This window comes from Pinus tabuliformis, chromosome 2_2 (genome assembly GCF_031772625.1).
Source record: "Pinus tabuliformis cultivar Carrire ecotype Pingquan chromosome 2_2, CPIR1, whole genome shotgun sequence".
Lineage (NCBI taxonomy): Eukaryota > Viridiplantae > Streptophyta > Pinopsida > Pinales > Pinaceae > Pinus > Pinus tabuliformis.
In genome coordinates, this window is record NC_142300.1 from 270,067,725 (window position 1) to 270,086,196 (window position 18,472).

Genomic DNA, 18,472 nt, shown 5'->3' on the forward strand with positions numbered 1-18,472 from the left:
ATCTCCATAATTGAGAGGGAGGGCATAGCTTAGTATTGATTAAAGAATGAATTTCGGAGGATATGTTGTTGCATATGAAGTAGCAAAAGGAAAGTGTATGATTGAGGAATCTTTTGTCAAAGATTCGGTTGATAGTCCTACTATGAAGAGTTGAGAAGCAACAATTAGAACTCGGAGGTTTGTATTTGATTATGTACATATGAAAGTATATTATTGATCAAGGTTGCGTTTTTACATGTGAATATCTCGAAAATGTTGATAACACGCTGGTTACCAATCAGTTTGATTGGGAGAGATTGGTTATCCTTGATCTGTTGGATCTAGGAGTGTTGAGGCTTTGTGAGTGAAGCATTTCCTAAGAGGACATCTGGCCGGCACTTTGTGTTGATGTCTAGGTCCCGAAGTTGGAAAGATGGTGTCGATTATATAGCTCTGTTTTTGGATACACACCTGGATCTTTGGGTTGGTGGTTAGCAAGTAAGCTTGGTGGTAACTAGAAAGGCTGAAAGCTTGAGTCCACCTTATTCCCACTTGGAGAGATTGCCTTGGTCAGGAATCTACTCTGTGGCATTGCAGTGCCTAAATTGTTGAGAGACCAATGGATAGATTGCCTTGGTCAGGAATCTAATCCATGGCATTGCGGTGCTTAAAGTTCTTCATGGTTCATATAGTTGAGATCTTCCTTGTACTTGTATATGATGAATACCTCCCTAGTTAAGAGGGAGTGTTGGAAATTGTAACTATGTTTGGTCTTCATTTAATGTATTTGATTCATCTTGTAATGTACTTGTCAAAAGAATAACGAAAAGAATTATTATTATTATTATTGTGACTTATTAAAGCATGGGTGTCATGCTTGGGTCACCATGTTTTAGGTCAAAGTCCCCATTCAGGACTTCTAGGATTTATTCTGAGTCAATAGAGTCATTGTACTTTTAAAGAGACCCTTCTTGGGCTTTCGAATCATGTAAAAAGATTAAGTATTGAGTCAAATATAATTTATGTATCCTCCACAGCAAGTCGGCCTAGAAGAGATCAAGTCAGCCTAAGGACACTAATTCAACTTCACATGGAGCCTATAAATACAAGCAAATTGAATTCATTTGGAGCACATTCTCTCACAAGAAGTTCGATATCTCTTGTAGCTGGGAAAAGTGCGAAGTCTGAAGCTGGGAAGCCAAAAGAAGTGCGAGTTGGGTGGAGTCTAAGGAGAAGAAGAAAATCAAAATTTTGGTGCCTCTCTCTCTTTGTTTCGTGCCCTAGATTGGGAGATCGAAGTCTTCCAAGTTTCACTGTTGTCAAAAGCTGCCTATTGCCAGAAGCTGCTGCCTAGTCGAAGTTGCTGGAAAGGGGTCGAAATTCTGGGAAGCTGACTTGGTGTGGAGGGAAGGTCTGGTCTTTGTCTAGGGTGAAGAGTCTCAAAGAATACTATTGAAAGGAAGAATTTTTTGACTGGGTTTTCCCCTCGAGGGGGGTTTTGCCCTGGCATAGTGCCTACATCTGGTGTCTATTGTTTTATGTGTTGTTGCTTTGGTAATTTCTTGATGAACTAAAATAAAGAAGATATAAATAATTGTAATAACAAGAAACATCACGAGTAATTATCAAGAATAAGAAAATCTTTCTACCTTTCTGATTTTCTACCAATAAGGTGAGTTATTCCTTGTATAAGGAGAAGAGACCTTACTCCACTTGTCATCATCACACATTCATTCACTCCTCTCTTCAAAAGAGTACGAATTAGTCTCCTTGTTTCGTCTTGCACAACATGTGATCTTTTTAAGGTGCAAGTTTCTTTTGGAGATGATTTTCTGAGATTTTGGAAAATTTTGTAAGTTTACCAACTATGTTCTATGTTTCTAGTTGTACCATTGTATAATTGCTAAATTTACTTGAAATATTGCTCCTATACTAAGTCACCTGACACGGGGATTCGGGACACGTAGGATTCGGGATTCGTGGCGTCGGATTCGGGACACGCTGACCCCCCGGAACAGGACACATTAGGACACGTTATATATTATTTTATTAAAATATATATATATATATATTATATTTATATATATATATATATATATATATATATTAAAAATTAGATATTATCATATTTCTTACACAAATTTTAATTAATGATACAAATTTATTGATTTCAAACATAGATCTTCATCTATAGCTATTAGCATGCATAGTACATACAAAATTCAAATAAATGTCAGTGGTACTGGTCACATAAATGATAAATCTATTAAAAATTTAAATCATGATTCATAATTCATAACTGAAAGACAACTTACAACTACAAGATAGTAAGATAAACACACTGACAACTGTAGTTTTCTCATTAAGTCATCAAATCAAAATGTGTTACATAGGTAGTGTTGGTGCAATGCCAATGGCAAATAGAAATAGAAAATATAAAACAACTACAGGTATCCAAGCCTCAAGGCATCAATCAACATCAGAATCAGCATCACTGTCCCCATCATCATGGTCCCCACTGCTCTCCTCTACATCCTCCTCCTCCCCTGTATCCATAGTCACCTTTGCATCTGCTGGTATGGAGGCTGACCCCTCTAAGTCATCAAATCTAACAAGCTCTAGCACTGGATCATTGAGATCCATGTTGGCCAATGCCAACTCAACAATGGTGTCCAGACCCATATCATCAGAAACAGTGTTACTTGGGAGCGGGAGCGAAAGCGGGGAGCGAGAGCGACATATTCAGAAGCTCTTGGTTTGGTGCTCTTGATTAAATACGAGTTCCATACCCTAATACATGAAAAAATTCAATGGAAACATTGCAATCCCCTAATCCTAAAATCCTGAAAAACTGATAAGTCTGCTGGATTTTGAATGAAATCTAAAATTCTACTTTCTCCATATGAAATCCAATGAGGCCTAGACTTGATTATGAAGCTGCCAAAATGCTCTACTCCTTGCTGCAACAGCACAAATCACTTACCAAATGAAAATATTAATGAGCAAACACGCCCTTTTCATACCCGAGCTGAGCTTAGCGAGTCCTGGAAACCGGACACGTGTCCTAAAATCGCGACACGCCCCTGAAAATCGCGACACGCCCTCGGACACGACGTGTCCGAAATGGACACGACGTGTCCTGTGATTTGGACACGAATCCGGACCGAATCGTGTCGGATTTGCCGGATTCGGGATTCGCAGGGGGTTTAGGACGAATCCGGTTTCCTAGCTCCTATATGACATGTAAGATTGTTTTCTATGAAATTTTCAAGGGAACTCTAAGTTTGCATCCCTTAAATTTAAAATCTCCCCTCACAAGAAGACAGAAAGGTATTAATTGATGTCCTAATCATCCTCCCATTACTTCATCAAGGCCATTCTCAAAGATTTAGCCCTAAGAAGACTCCATTAAGCCATTTAATACAAGGCACTAATCATAATTGTGTTGACCTTCCATCTAATTAATTAAATGTCTTTCTTTTTCCTAGATACCTATGGTTAGGGCCAGTGTTTTATGTGCAAATTTGCTAAAAAAAATAAATTTATGATTGATGCTTATGGTTCCAAAATTAGGAAACACATTAATAAATAATATGATTGTAAAATCTAGCATTATTGCATGTTTAAACCCTCCTCTTCAGGGTTGACGTCATCCATAGATTGCTGTTTATGCATATTTTCAGCCATAAAACTACAATTAAACCCCTAATACTTGTTGTCTATTTGAAGGCGTTGCTTCCTTTCTTGATTATTCATCAAAAGGCCTTTTCCCTTGGCTGTTATATGACATAGTGTACCCTATTATTGAAAATCAGAAAAACCCTAATTTATGACAGTCATCAAATTGGTCTAGGAATAGAGGTAATTGAACTTTGGCATAGAACATCTAGGTCTTCTAAGTCCTGTTGGTACTTTATCCCATCTTATAGACCTCATATCAATCACCTTGAGCCATAATCATTGAATATCCTTTAGGTGAGTTTCGGGAGTCTCCCTTGTTGTCAAATACCACTAAAGAGCAGGAGAAAGGTTGTTGAGGTGATAGTGGCAACCCTTTATCTTGTTGCCATAATGTTTGTAACTTTGGTTCTCCCTAGTGGAACTTTGCACTAGGCCTGCTAGATTTTGCAGCAACAAGGCCCCAATCTTAAAGCTTTGACACTGATTGTTATGCACAAAAATTGAATGCAATACTCACATAAAAGAAAACAATAGATCAAGTCCGAAAGAGGTTATCATGATGTATGCTCATTTGTATTACAGTGTACTATAAATAGAGAGTATAAAATTATGGGAAATGTGATCAAAGTGACCAATTCATATGACCATTGATAAAGTGGGAGAGTGATCTGTTTCGACTAAGTTGCCCAAAAGAGATAAGGAAAAAGTACAAATATAATAAATGTTTACAAGGTCTCATCACATTCCTATGAAGTACAAATAATTCAAAATGAAAATCAGAATGCTTAACAAGATGAAAACATTAATCAGCTATCTAGAGAAGTATAAGTTGTGTTTGGTTAGCATATGGAAAGTTTAGAGGGAAAAACTCTGAGCTCTTTCAGGCTCATCCCACTGATCCTCCAGTTTTATATTGCTGGTAGAATGAAGTTTTTATGAATAAATGCAACTTCAGTAAATTTCAAAAAAATTGAGATGTAAACCACAAAGCTTCACAAAAACAAGGGAAGGTATACAGTACCTGAGATTTTTTGTGTTTAAGGCAAACAAGCAGATAAGGCCATATTTTGTTCATTGCAGGTAAAAGCCTGTTTCCATCGTTCACTGCATCTACTGAATTTATGCTGTCCTGAAGAGTGTAAAAGGAAAATTGTTTTGCTACCCACTCAATCCCTTCTCTAGATTCCGCTTCATTTCTAAGTGCTTCCTCTATCATAGCAAGTGTAGCCATCCCATTCTGCAGCCAATCACCTCAAGTTAATTATCCCTCTTTCATTAACCAATCATCTGACACAGCTTCCATGATACTTTGCAATCTCTTCCAACACCATATTATAGTCTAACAAAATAGCAAAGTTAGAACATCGACAAAAAAATCAATCTTCTCATTTCCATATCATTAGGTGAATATTGGAGCATATATCAAGTATAGAAATCCAATGAAACAATTCTGTCACATTAAGTAACAAAAGAAAAGGGAGAAACTCATTTTCAACATCCATTTGGTGCCTTTTAAGTCCACTCAAACATGAGCAAAATAAAATAGTCGTGTACTCTATGATATATGCTTACCTTAATTAGTACTCATAAAACCAGACAACGGGGTTACTTTCATTCAGTTTCTTCTGATCGGTAACCAATTCCTGATCAGCATAAATCAAGATCTTGGTTCAAAACCCATAATAAATAGATATCCAATCGAAACAGACTTCAAGACCAAAAATTGGTCTTATCTCCCTTTAATCTACTATATCTGTGACCTTATATAGTAACCAGTTTTGACATAACAAAAAAAAAATTAATAGTTGCCAATGAATGCTCACCCATTGGTGAGGATGATGGACTATTTAGTCACCCACAAGGTACATAGTCTTCCCCAACCAAATCGCATGTTTCAAAACAAAAAAAATCCGAGTGCAAATCCTGGACAAATTTGATGGATAGATATTTGTAATATCCCTAAGGAAATTTTACAGTAATAAACAAAGCATGCATAGATAAAAAAAAACACAGAAAATTTGCCCAAATATCAGAACACAAAACAGAGCCAAAAACTGCATTGCTGAGCCATTTTATTTATAAAACATGAAGTTACAATGGGTGCTTGAAAAGTATGCATCTAGGCTTGCCCAAGGCATGCTAGCTAAGCCCAAGTGATGAACATGAAATCCCCCAAGTGTACTGGCTGATCTCCCTTTGGCTCTGTGCTGAAATGCCCAGAAAATGAGTTGTTGGCTGTGAAGAATAGCTGCTAGGGCCTCCTCTGGTGCTCAGAAAATTCTAGGAAATTAACCTCGGGCTCTCCACCAAATATCCACAAAAACCCACGAAGAAATTTGCCGATTGCTGATTTCAGAATTTCGGCCCAATTTCCCTCAATGGCACTACTGCTGGGTAATTCGACCCACTTGATAATCCTGTTGCTGAAAGCTCCCAAACGACTACAATCACCAACACATCTCCTCCCCGGACTCCTCCACAAGTTTCAGCGCAAAACTCCCTTCTCTCCTCAACCCCCATGTGTGACACCTCCAAGGACTATGCAATCCCTGCACTGCTACTGTTGTAGCTTCTCCACACTCACACTTCATTGCCCCCAAATCGAACTAAAAAGGACGAGACTCCCTCCTAGGGCTGGCACTCGAAGTCCACCGAAGCAAGGGGTGAGATTTATGCCCGGAAACCTCTTGTGCTCAATAGCACTTGCAGACTTGGCCTCAGCTCAAGCGTGCTAGTCTAAGAGAAAACTCAGATAATCACGAATGACCAAAAATGCTTGCCTCTTCCTCTTTTTGTCAAAGAGACTCCAAATGCCCATGCGGGCCCAACTTCGACTTCCCCCACCAATCTCCCTCCAATGAGTGCGAGTTTCCTTGTGGGTCGTATTTCTCTATGGGTGGACCCCACTTACCACTAGCATTTCGATTTATCTCCTCCTTCCTCTAATGTTTAGGCTTCCCTTTAGCTCAAATTCATATGGGATCTCTAAACCCACATTTCCTAAGTACAACTGCGAATTTATCCAAAATTTGGAAAAAATGATATCTCCCCTTAGCAATATTGCTAAATGGGAATATCACAGTCCTCCCCGCCAAAACGTTGTTTGTCCTCAAGCAACTGTAATGAAGGATGTTGAAGTATCTGCTCTCCCTCAAAAGTGGCATCCTCATCCGATAGGTTCTTCCATCTAATCAAAAAATTCCTTGATAACCTTGTTCTACAAGTGCCTCTCGCGGGTGTCCAAAATAGCCTTTGGCTCCAGAACTAAGTGCCCCTCATCATCCAAGTGTGGTAGCTTTGTAGCTGTGGTCACCTGCTACCCTAGTGCCTTTTCAGGCATGACACATGAAAAATGTTGTGTACTCGGCTCCCTGGGGATAGCTCCAACTCATATGCTACCTCCCCTACTCTCCTAGTGACTCAGTACGGCCCATAGAAGCAAGGATTGAGCTTCTCGGCCCCCTTCTTCTTGACTAATGACTGCCTGTACCACTGGAACCTCGAGAAGACTAAGTCCCCAACCTCAAAGTGCCTCTCTACTCGGCCCCTTGTCTGCATAGAGCTTCTACTGGTTCTGTGCAGTTTGCAGGTTATCTTTGAGAGCCTGCAAGATATCTTGGCTTTCCTATATCCAATCCTTGGCCCTAGGGGCCTTGCTGTCTCCAAACATCACGTCAGCAAAAGATAATGCATCGTAACCATACAAGGCTCTGAATGGGGACATACCTATGGACATGTGGTACGTGGTGTTGTAGCAGTACTCGCCCAAGTGCAACCATCGTATCCATGCACGAAGCTGGCCCATCACATAGTTACGTAGGTAACCCTCCAGCCATTTGTTAACTATCTGTGTTTTCCCATCAGTCTGGGGTTGATAACTGGTGCTCGGATTGAGCTTTGTGCCCACTAGTCAAAACAGCTCTTGCCAAAATCCTCCCATGAACCAGCTAACACGATCACTAACAATGGTCTTCGGGAGACCATGAAGTTGAAATACCTCCCTGAAAAACAATTTGGTCGCCTGTGAGGCTGAGGACCAAGATGAGATGGCGAAAAAGCGTGCAAACTTCATCAATCGGTCCACCACCACATATATGCAATCGTTGCCCTGCACTGTGGGCAACCCGGTAATGAAATCCATTGACACACTCTCCTATTTCCCCTCAGGAATAGAAGAGGTTGTAGTAACCCAGCAAGGTGTGTCTACTCAGCCTTGTTCCTTTGGCAAGTGTCACACTCCCGGACATGCCTCAAAACATCATCCTTAAGGCCCTTCCATGCAAAGCGCTCCCTGACGGCCCTGTATGACTTGGCAAACCCCTAATGCCCTGATAATGGTGAGTCATGGGCTACTTGCATGATCTTCTCCCTCAACTGGGAGCTGGGCACTAAATAAATCTGGTCCCAGAAGTAAATCACCTCGTTCATCACCCTGTACCGGTCATCCACCACTGCACCGTCAAGGACCTCACATGAAAAACAGTCCTTGGAATACTCCACCAGTAACTGCGCCCTCCAATCAGGTGCAATGCTCATCAATGCAAGGGTAGCTGGCCTCCGAGACAACGTGTCAGATACCACGTTCTGCTTCCCTTTGACATACTCAATGTCAAAGTCATATGCCTGGAGCTTGCTCACCCACTTCTATTGCCTCTCCTGCAACTACTTCTGTTCCAAGAAGAATTTGAGACTGTTGTGATCTGTTTTGACCCAAAACCTGTTTCCCACCAAGTACTGCCTGAACTTGGCTAGCGCATGCATGATGGCTAGCATCTCCTTGTCGTAAATGGAGTACAATCTCTCATGGGGCAGTAGCTTCCAACTCTCGAAAGCTATCGAGTGTCCCCCCTGCATCAAAACTGCTCCTACACCCTCCCCTGATGCATCACACTCAAGCACAAAGGGTTGTGCGAAATCGGGGAGTGCCAACACCGGGCAGCTGCTCATGACCTATTTGAGGCACTCAAAAGCCTCCTGCGCCCCATCTGTCCACTCAAACGCCCCCTTCTTCGTCAAATCGGTGAGGGGAGCTGCTAACTGCGAGAAGCCCTTCACAAAATTCTGGTAGTAGGTACAAATGCCCACAAAACCCCTCAACTCTGTCACATTTTGGGGCTCTGGCCAATCCCGGATGGCCATGATCTTCTCCTCATGGACTCTCACACTATCCTCGCCAATAATGTGCCCTAGATAGAGCATCTCTGTCAAACTGAACTCACACTTGGACAGCTTAGCGTAAAACTGTTGCTCCTCCAAAATACGCAACACTGTCTCTAAATGTTGCAAGTGTTCCTCCCAGGTCCAGCTGTAGATCAATATATCATCGAAGAACACCAACACGAACTTCCGCAACTGCCCACAAAACATGTGGTTCATGCAAGATTGGAAGGTGGTTGGTGTGTTGGTCAGCCTAAAGGCATAACCAAGAACTCGAAGTGCCCATAGTGGCACCTGAAAGTTGTCTTAGGGACATCCTGGTCCCTCACCCTGATCTAGTGGTACCCCGAATGCAAATCAATCTTGGAGAAGAACTTAGCCCCCTCAGCTCATCCATCAGCTCATCTATGCATGGGATGGGGTAACGGTTCTCCATGGTCTTCTTGTTGAGGGCCTGGTAATCTATGTACATGCGTAAGGACCCATCATTCTTCTTCACCAAGACAACTGATGAAGCAAAAGGACTGGAATTAGGCCTGATGTACCCAAGTGCCAATAACTCGTGAATGGCCCTCTCAATCTCATCCATGTATGCCTTGGGATGTTTGTAAGGTGTTGTGATCACGGCCTGTACCCCCAGCTCCAACTCAATAGTATGCTCAAAACCCCGATCAGGTGGTTGCCCGGGCGGTATGTCTCCAAACACCATCAGGTACTTGTCCAAAATAGCCTGTATGTTTGGGTGTGGTGGCTTGGGTTGACCCCTAGCCTCAGAAATCCTCAACTCCACAGCCCACTCAATATCACCATGCCTCAGATCAGCCTCCATCCTGTGGGCTGAAACAGTCTGTGGAGGGTAAGAGTGCATACCCCTCAGCAAAACCAATTTGCCATCCGACCCTGTGAATTCCATCTCCAACTTCCTCCAATCTGTAGTGACTCGGCCAATCGAATAGAGCCACCGAACACCCATCACCACATTGGTGTCTAACACATCTACCACAAAAAAGTGTTTCGTCACTGAATAGTTCACCATGGTGACTGTCAAGGCGAGAACATAGCGAGTGCACTACATGGTTCTATCTCTCGGCACAAGAACTGAAAATCCCTCAAACTCCTTGGTTTTGATGCCCCTCCTCTGAACCATTTGTGCATTGATGAAGTTGTGGTTAGCCCCACTATCCACCAAAACTGAAACATGCTTCCCCTGCACCATGCCCCTAATCCTCAAGGTCAAAAACTTGGGTACCCCTTGCAGAGATGCAAGGACCCTTCTTGCTGGTGCGAAAGGAGCTCCCCCTAGTGGTGGTGGTGTTGGTCCCCTCTCCACATGTGCTACGTTGTCATCTCCACCCACTTAAACTCTACATCGTCCTCCAAGTCACTTTGGAAAAGACCTCAATGTAATGGGCCTTTCCTGCAGTGCATCTATGGTCTGGTGCCCAAGTTTCTTGACATGTGAAACACAACTTCCTCCTTCGGAGGTCCCTCTTGGTCTCCTCATATAGCTGCCCTCACCCCTGGTTGGCTCTCGATGGTGGAGCCATCATGTCTCTTCCCCTCTGCTGGAATCCCTATCTAGGTGGTAACGGTGCTCTAGCCCTGGGTGGGGCATCCTATAGATCTCGGACCCTCCCCACTGTGTGCTGCAAGGTAGTGGGTATGTTGGACCTCACCAATCCCTTCAATGGCTCATCTAGCCCCTCTACAAACATGAATACCCTCCTAGCCTCCGATACGTCAAGTACCATCACTAACAACCTCAGAATGTTATGAATAAATATATAGGAAATAATGTAAAATAATGTAAATGATAATAATCGTAAATAATTATTAGTTAATTAGTAATTAGGCTGAAGAGTCATGTCTAAATGAGACATGACTCTCCATGAAGAGACACGTGCTTGATATATAAGCAAGCCTTTCGTTCTCATTGTAAATCATTCTTGTTCACACATTTTAATATATAATATTTGTATCCTCATGGATATCTTTATATTCCAAGTCTTTTGGAGCAATTAATTTAAAGAAGGAACTTTGTTCGCTTCATTTGGTATCAGAGCAATCGATCCTTTGGCCGCTTCACTGCTGCACAGAGCTCGTTCTCCGATCACCGGCCCTTGGCCATCAATCGTCATCAACCTTGTTGCTGTCATAATTGAAGTGTTTCGCTACACATTGTGAGATTCTCCATTTTCCAGGTCTTTGGCCATTTGATTAAAAAATTAAAAAATAAAAGAAAAAAAGGGAAAAAATAAATAACTACAAAATAGATCATATATTAAAAGAAAAAGAAAAACAAATATATATATATATATAGTAACAACGTACCTGTGGCAACCACCATAATCACCCACGCAACCCACCATAAATGCCGACAACGACGCCCTAACCACCGTAACCCTGTCATCAACCACCAACCAAAGCAAACACAGCTGAATACAATCGCCACTTCTGCGGCACTATATCTTCTGCCGCAGTTTCATAGTCAACCCTTGTCCTACCGCCAGAGCCCTACACATCCACCGTACCGTCATAATTATCGGTCGATTATGTTCTTTGTGTCTCCCTATCAACCGCTGCCCTAACCACGTTTCTTTCGTCTCCTCAACACTATCCACTCCTCTGTCCCGCCACCGATCCACGTTGTCTGCCTGCATTGCTTCCGGCTTCCTATCTGAGTCATTTTGCAACCTCAGAATCATCCGATCAGTTCATCCCATCATTCCAACAGCCTCCGTTTCTTTTGATTCCTTCCAATCAATTCATACGTCATTGCCAAAAGTCACGACAAATCAAAAAGTCGTGGCTATTTGTGAAGTTAATGGCTTATTAGGGAGAAGGGTTATACGTGAAGTGGATTTATTAAAAAGCATGGTTTTATAAAGTGAAGTTACAGATTTATTAAAGAGCAAGGTTTTAGAAAGTTCTATATTATATCAAAAAAGTAATATATAAAAACTTATAATATAGTTAATTATATGGTCGAATCAAAATAACCATTGAATACGTGGAAGATTAAAGAAACTTATATTATTAAACAAAAAGAAAAAATTAGAATATTATTGAGACGTTTTAAGTCTACATATAAGTCTCAATATATAATTATAAGAGGAGAAGGGTTATTCGTGAAGTAAAGAGTTTATTAAAGAAGAAGGTTAGCAAAAAGTACTCAAATAAAAAGAAAAAGGGTTTTGTATTAAAATATATATATATATATATTAAAAAAAAGTTAAGAGGAAATTAGAAGAGTCAAGGCTATTTAAAGGAGGAGAATATTTGGGAAAAAAATATATAGAAAAAAAGGGATTTATTTATAAAAAAAAAGTGATTTAAAAAGTATTTAATATTCAAGAAGCAAAAATGGAGTCTAATACAAAAAAGAAGGCCATAAGATTCCTAGAAACCTTACCCAGAGACGGTAAAGTGCCATTTAACATTAAAGGAACTCTCGCCAGAAAAGATGTTAGTATTTCTATTTCTCCAGCAGAAGATGCAAATTATATAGCACCTAAAATCGCAAACCAACTAGTGATCCCGTAGTCAAATATAACTAAAAAATTAGACTTTTTTCGCAATAAAATATATGATATAGCCAATTTACAGTTAAACATTGAAGATTATACATTTGTATCGCAATTCTCAGTTCAAACCAGTGAAACAGGAATCGCCGATTTTGGCGATTAATCGCGAGTCATAATCTGGTCGGCGGTGAAAAGATCCGATTTGAAACTCTGCGAGTCAACTCGCGTTGACCGAGTTTGACTCGTGGTCAACGCGAGTTTGACTCGCGAGTCTGGCGATTTACCCGATTATTGCCGGTTTCCCGAGTCCCGCCAGATTTCAGTTCCGCGTCCCGCCATATTTCTGTTTAGGTTTACGGGGTTCAGAACTTCAGGTTGTCGTTATTATTAATACATCTTACCTGACGCGCAGACTCGCACAGCCATTCCAGTTCCACACAGCCGCAGACAACCAGTTCGACGCGCAACCATTCCAGTTCGACGCGCAGCCATTCCACGACGCCGCAGAGCCGTCGACGCCGCAGACTCCAGCGCTTCCACTGTCCACGACTCAGCAAACAAGTTTTGTTATTATCCAAGGTTCGTGTCACGTGAAAGGATAGATGATCTGGGATCGAATGTGTTGTTATTATCTTCGAATGTGTTCACTGTTGTTATTATCTTCGTGTGGTTGGACCCTTAGATCCGAGGTTGACACAGTCAACAATGCTATCACTGTTCCATATCCGAGCTTCTACACTTCAATCTGAGCTTCACTACTTCAGGCTTGTCAGAGGGGTATAAGATCAATTTTCCCACAAAACTTATAACAGTCTGAGCTCACTGTCCACTCTTCTGTCCATTGTCCGAGCTGTAATGGAGGCAGTCGATATACAGTAGCTCGAATCAATGTGACATTGTTTCATTGGGTCGGTTTCACATTTTACAATGGATCATATTTATCATTTCTGTGGTACGTAAATACTACAGAGGCTCGTTCACTCCTCACTATGTCTCACATCTGTGTGACTCGCCTTCCATATATATTTTGAGGTTCACATACCCTATGTTATGATTCGCATACTTTATGCTATGACTCAAATCTATGTTATGGCTTGCTTTGGATCCGCTACATACTCCGTGACTCAGATCTCTTTCAGTGTGGGTTGATTAACTACAGCACACATTCATATTCAGTGGTTTGATTTCGATGGCTCACTATGTATAATCTCTGCGATGACAACGTTAATATCTCTGTATTAGAAGAAGACTATATCTCAGTAATGCAAGACACTATCTCAATAACATGAAGTTTCCAATCTCTGCAAAAAGACTATAGTGATTTGAGTAGTCTCCTATCTCGGTGATGCTATGACACATGATAATGATCTTGCTCGCTTATACATAAAGGCAGCTACCTTGTTCGTATGATAGTGGTGATACATGATGTATGATCTATGATATATATAATAGTGATTACAGTACTCTCGACGGCAACGTGATAATTCTATCTCAAAATGACAATGAGGAGGCATGACTATGATTCATATATTACAATGACCTTTGATACAACATGATCGAAACCTTCGTATAGTATTTGATTGAGTAGAAACCCTATATATGACAGTGATCATGATTTATCTTCATGACAGTACTCTAGATAAGTGACAATGATGAATGACATGGCAGAAGATTTGAGGGATGTGACAAATTATGAAAAGAATAAAATGACAAATTTAGGTGAAGATCTGAAAAACCATTACTCAGCGAGGAGAAGCTTGTGGTAGAGACAGAAAAATCATGTAGCAAAGTTAATTTTAAATTTTAGCCTTTCAACAAGCATCTTCAAGAATGCAACTTCAAAGACAGAATGCAGGGTATGGGCAATGAAGAAAAATGCAATTTTGGTCACAATGGGGCAAGAGAAATTCATTAGCTGGAGAAAATTAGAAACTGAAATACTAAAAGTCTAAAACAAGGAAAGTGCTGCAGGTTGCAGCTATAGCAATGCAGTTTCTAGAGCTAATTCTCTTCCTAACAGCAAAGAGAAAGAAAATTCTTCTGTCTTGCATCTGGCATCAGAGGTGGCTTGAAAGTTTGCATTTGAAAACTGGTCTCTACCCATAGCCTGTCTTTAGAATTGTCCCTGTTTTCATAACAGTGATCCTCACAGAGTCACACCTATGATCCTATGATCTATCTATCTCCTAGACTCCTAGTACCTTAGAATACTGCTCCATAACAGTGATCCTCACTCTCCTTTTGCATAATCTCTATAATATATATGACATATGTTTAGTTGACTGTTGTTTACTGACATCTGTCTTCATTTAATTTTTTAAATTTCTAGCATATTTTAAATTTTTGGATCATTTTTAAATTTGTTTTTTTGTTGTCTTTCACAGGAGCCACAAATTAAATAGAAGCCACGACTCCAAATCTTAACAGAAGCCACAAATTAAACACAAGTTCAAAGCAACAACAATGCCGAGAGAGATGGACTTTGCTTGGGCTTATTGTGACAAGATTCCCGGAAAATCCAAGCTCCTTTGTAAATTTTGCAAAAAGGAATGTAGTGGAGGCATTTATAGATTCAAGTTCCACCTTGCACAAATACCTGCCCATGATATAAGTCTTTGCAGCAAGGTTGACGATAATGTCAAATACCAGGCAGCCTTGGCCCTTGAGATGTTAGATCAGCATAATGCCAAGAAAGCAAAGCAAAATACTGAAATAGGAACTCTTGGAGTTGATAATTTTTGTACCACTAGCCCCATGTCACCTCACTCTGTTGAATCCTCAATGTCGTTCCCAAGTTTTCCACACATGCCTCCAAGGCCAAGTCAAACTCAAAGCCATACGAGTCCTTCGACTCCTTCCTTCAACACTGGAGGTGGAAACATAAACACCTTTTGTAAAAATTTCTCATTTCCTACCCCGGTTTTCAGTTTCACCTTATTTCTCCAAAATAATTAAATTCCCTTTCCCATATCCATACATTCAACAATTGGAAAATAAATTTTGCTGAAAACACAAATTCTGGAAAAATTACAAAATGCTGGAAAATGCAGAAATATAAAAATCAGCAAATATAAATAGCCATTTAACACATTTAAACACAATGATTTTTGGCAAGGTGACCCTGTAAAAACCCCCTACAACTCTTGGGGAAAACCAGTTCGAGAGCTCTTTCTTATTTCTGGAAAATGCTTTTTACAGTGAGAAATATTCAACAAAAATTAACAAGTAAACTTTTACAACTTATCTCGTTTTTCATGCCTCACAGCCAACTGGAAAAACTTGCAAACAGCAAAATTTAAACAGCAATAAATGTTGTACGTCCTCCTCAATTTCTGTGCCAATTTTCAGCCTTAAATTCTGCTATACGGCCTGCCTAGAAAATCGTGCAAGCTGCCAGAAATTCTGTTGTACGATTTCCTCGATTTCTATGCCGAAAACTATTGTACGGCCTCCTTGAAAATCTGTTGTACTGCCTCCTTGAAAATCGTGCCAGCAAACTCAAATTTCTGCTCCTCGATTTCTGTGCAAACTGCTGTATGGCCTCCTTGAAAATCGTGCCCAAAAATCTGCCTTTCACTATATGCTAACTCAGCTGTACGGACATGCTGGAATGTTGCCTTGGAATGTGTGCCAAGTTGCTGCCTCCTTCTCCTCCCTGTCCAGAAATCTCCCTTGCTCTCTTCCTCTCCTTCTCCCAATCTGCTCATGAAAGAATGAATGACCTCTTCCTCATTTTCCTCTTTTAATCTAACCCTAAGTGACTTTTGGGTGATCCCTAAATCCAATGGCTGAAATAGATTGAAATCTAGGGCTGAGATTAAATGCTCATTTAAATCTCACTTCCTATTTTTTAATTCACCCCACTTTAATAAAGACCCACTTAGTCATTTATTTCCAAAGTCACTTTTCCTTTCTAATTTTACATTGACTTTATTAAAGTCACTTTAAAATTAGACTTTAGTAACTTTATCACTTAAAGTCACTTTTAAATTAGATTTGACTTTATAAAAATTATAAAGTCACTTTAGGAGAAAAATTAAATTCTTTTGGACACTTTTCCCTAGGCCAAAGATCAAAGCCTTAGGTAACCACCTGTCCTCCGGTACCAAATTTCAACACTCCCTCTTACGGAGGAAGGTGTTCCTCACCACACCCATCTTGTCTCTAAAGTAGTCATGCTTGCCCCGTGGTAAGGCTTTGGTAAGAATATCTGCAACCTGCTCGTCAGTGGGAATATACTCAAGCTTCACAGCGCCCTTCTAAACACAGTCTCTGATGAAATGGTATTTGATCCCGATATGCTTTGACCTGTCATGAAACACTGGATTCTCCGTGAGTTTAATGCAACTATGATTATCACATTAAATCACTGAAGGTCTCAACGGTTGACCAAATAAGCCAAACAACATCTTGTGAAGCCAGATGGCCTCACAACTAGCTAGACTGGCTCATATACTCTGCTTCCGCTAAACTCAATGCTACTGAGTGCTGCTTCTGGTTGAACCATGACACTACTGCCGAACCCAACCCAAAACAGCACCCTGAAGTGCTCTTCCTATCAGAAGCACAACCTGCCCAATCAGAATCATTATAACCTGCCAATCTCACTCCATCCCCCTGCCTGTAGTCCAGACCATAATCCACTGTCCCCTGCAAGTACCACAAAATGTGTTTTGCCGCCACCCAGTGAACCTTCCTAGGCTCACACATAAACTGACTCATCGTGTTGACTGCAAAAAAAATATCTGGTCTAGTGTTGACCAAATACATCTAGGAACCAATCAGCTGCCTGTACAATGTGGGATCCACCAATTCGGAATCCGAAGCATGAAGCTTCTTCCAGTTGGTGATCATTGGTGTCAACATGGGTTTACAATCCTCCATGTGGAATCTGCCAAGGATGTCCACAATATACTTCCCCTGCCCCAGGAAGAAATGCCCCTCCTCCTGCCACACCTCCAAACCCAAAAAGTAATGCATCAAGCCGATGTCCTTCATCTCAAACTCTGCCGCAAGATCTCTCTTGCAGTGCTCTATTTGTCTCTCTGCACTTGTAATGACCAAGTCATCCACATACAGCACCAGAATGAGAGGCTCCTCACCAATCACAATAAAGTAAAGGTTCGGATCTGCCTCACTCTTTGTGAAACCCATCACCTGCAAGTATGTATCTATCCTGGAGTACCAAGCTCTGGGAGCTTGCTTCAAGCCATAAAGGGCCTTCTTCAGTCTGCACACATGGGACTCCTTCCCATGCACCTTAAAGCCCTGTGGCTACTCAATGTACACCTCCTCCTGTATGAAGCCATTGAGAAATGCAGTCTTCACATCCATCTGGTGGATCTTCCAGCCCATCTCTGCTGCTATCGATATAATGGAGCAGATCGAAGTATATCGAGCCACGGGAGCGAAGGTCTCCTCATAATCAACTCCCTCTACTTGGGAGAACCCTCTAGCCACAAACCTCACTTTGAATTTCTCAATGCTGCCATCTGCAGCATGCTTTAACTTGTAAAGCCATCTGGAAGTAACCACGGATTTTCCCCCAAGCCTCGACACTACCTCCCAAACATCATTCTTCATGATAGAAGAATACTCCTCCTACATGGCCTCTCTCCAGACCTGCTGGCTAGCTGCCTCCTCATAGCTAGAAGGCTCAGAGTCAAGGATGCTGGTAACCATTGCCATATAGCTACAAAACCTCTCAGGTGGTCTACTCTCTCTAACCAGTCTCTTAGGCTCAGCAACAGATGTGGCATCTCTCAAGGTGTCCTGAAGCCACTTGGGCTTCCTCTTCCCTGAGCGCACTTCTCCCATTGGAGAATGAAACTCCTCCTCCTCCTCATCATTAGGAGCCTGAACTCCTGACTGTCTGTCTGCTGTCCTCCTGCCTGCACCTGAACCTGTAGAAGTTGAGGTACCATGTGAACTGTCCATCAGTGGACTCCCTAGTGAACTGCTCTGTGGACTGCTCTGCATGTTGCCCGGAGCACCAACCCTCTGGCTCGGTCAGCCACTGCTCACTGACGGACCTGACATCCTCATAGATGTACCTCCGGATCCTCCTGATCCCTGCCCACTGGATCCCTGCGACTAACTCAACTGTTGCTGAGGGTCTAGCTGATCCAGAT

General features: G+C 41.4%; 1 protein-coding gene across 4 annotated transcripts in view; it reads right to left on the minus strand.

Moving 5' to 3' along the window:
• Positions 1 to 18,472, minus strand: part of LOC149192347 (ARM repeat superfamily protein) — a 336,187-nt gene that overhangs the window by 35,202 nt on the left and 282,513 nt on the right. For 3 of the 4 annotated variants that reach the window (XM_089404557.1, XM_089404556.1, XM_089404558.1), the window contains exon 16: positions 4,682 to 4,897. In XM_089404557.1, the coding sequence (XP_089260683.1) occupies positions 4,682 to 4,897 (216 nt within the window). Of the gene's footprint in view, positions 1 to 4,681; positions 4,898 to 5,232; positions 5,304 to 18,472 lie in introns of those variants that run through there. The other variant, XM_089404559.1, reaches the window with a different exon arrangement.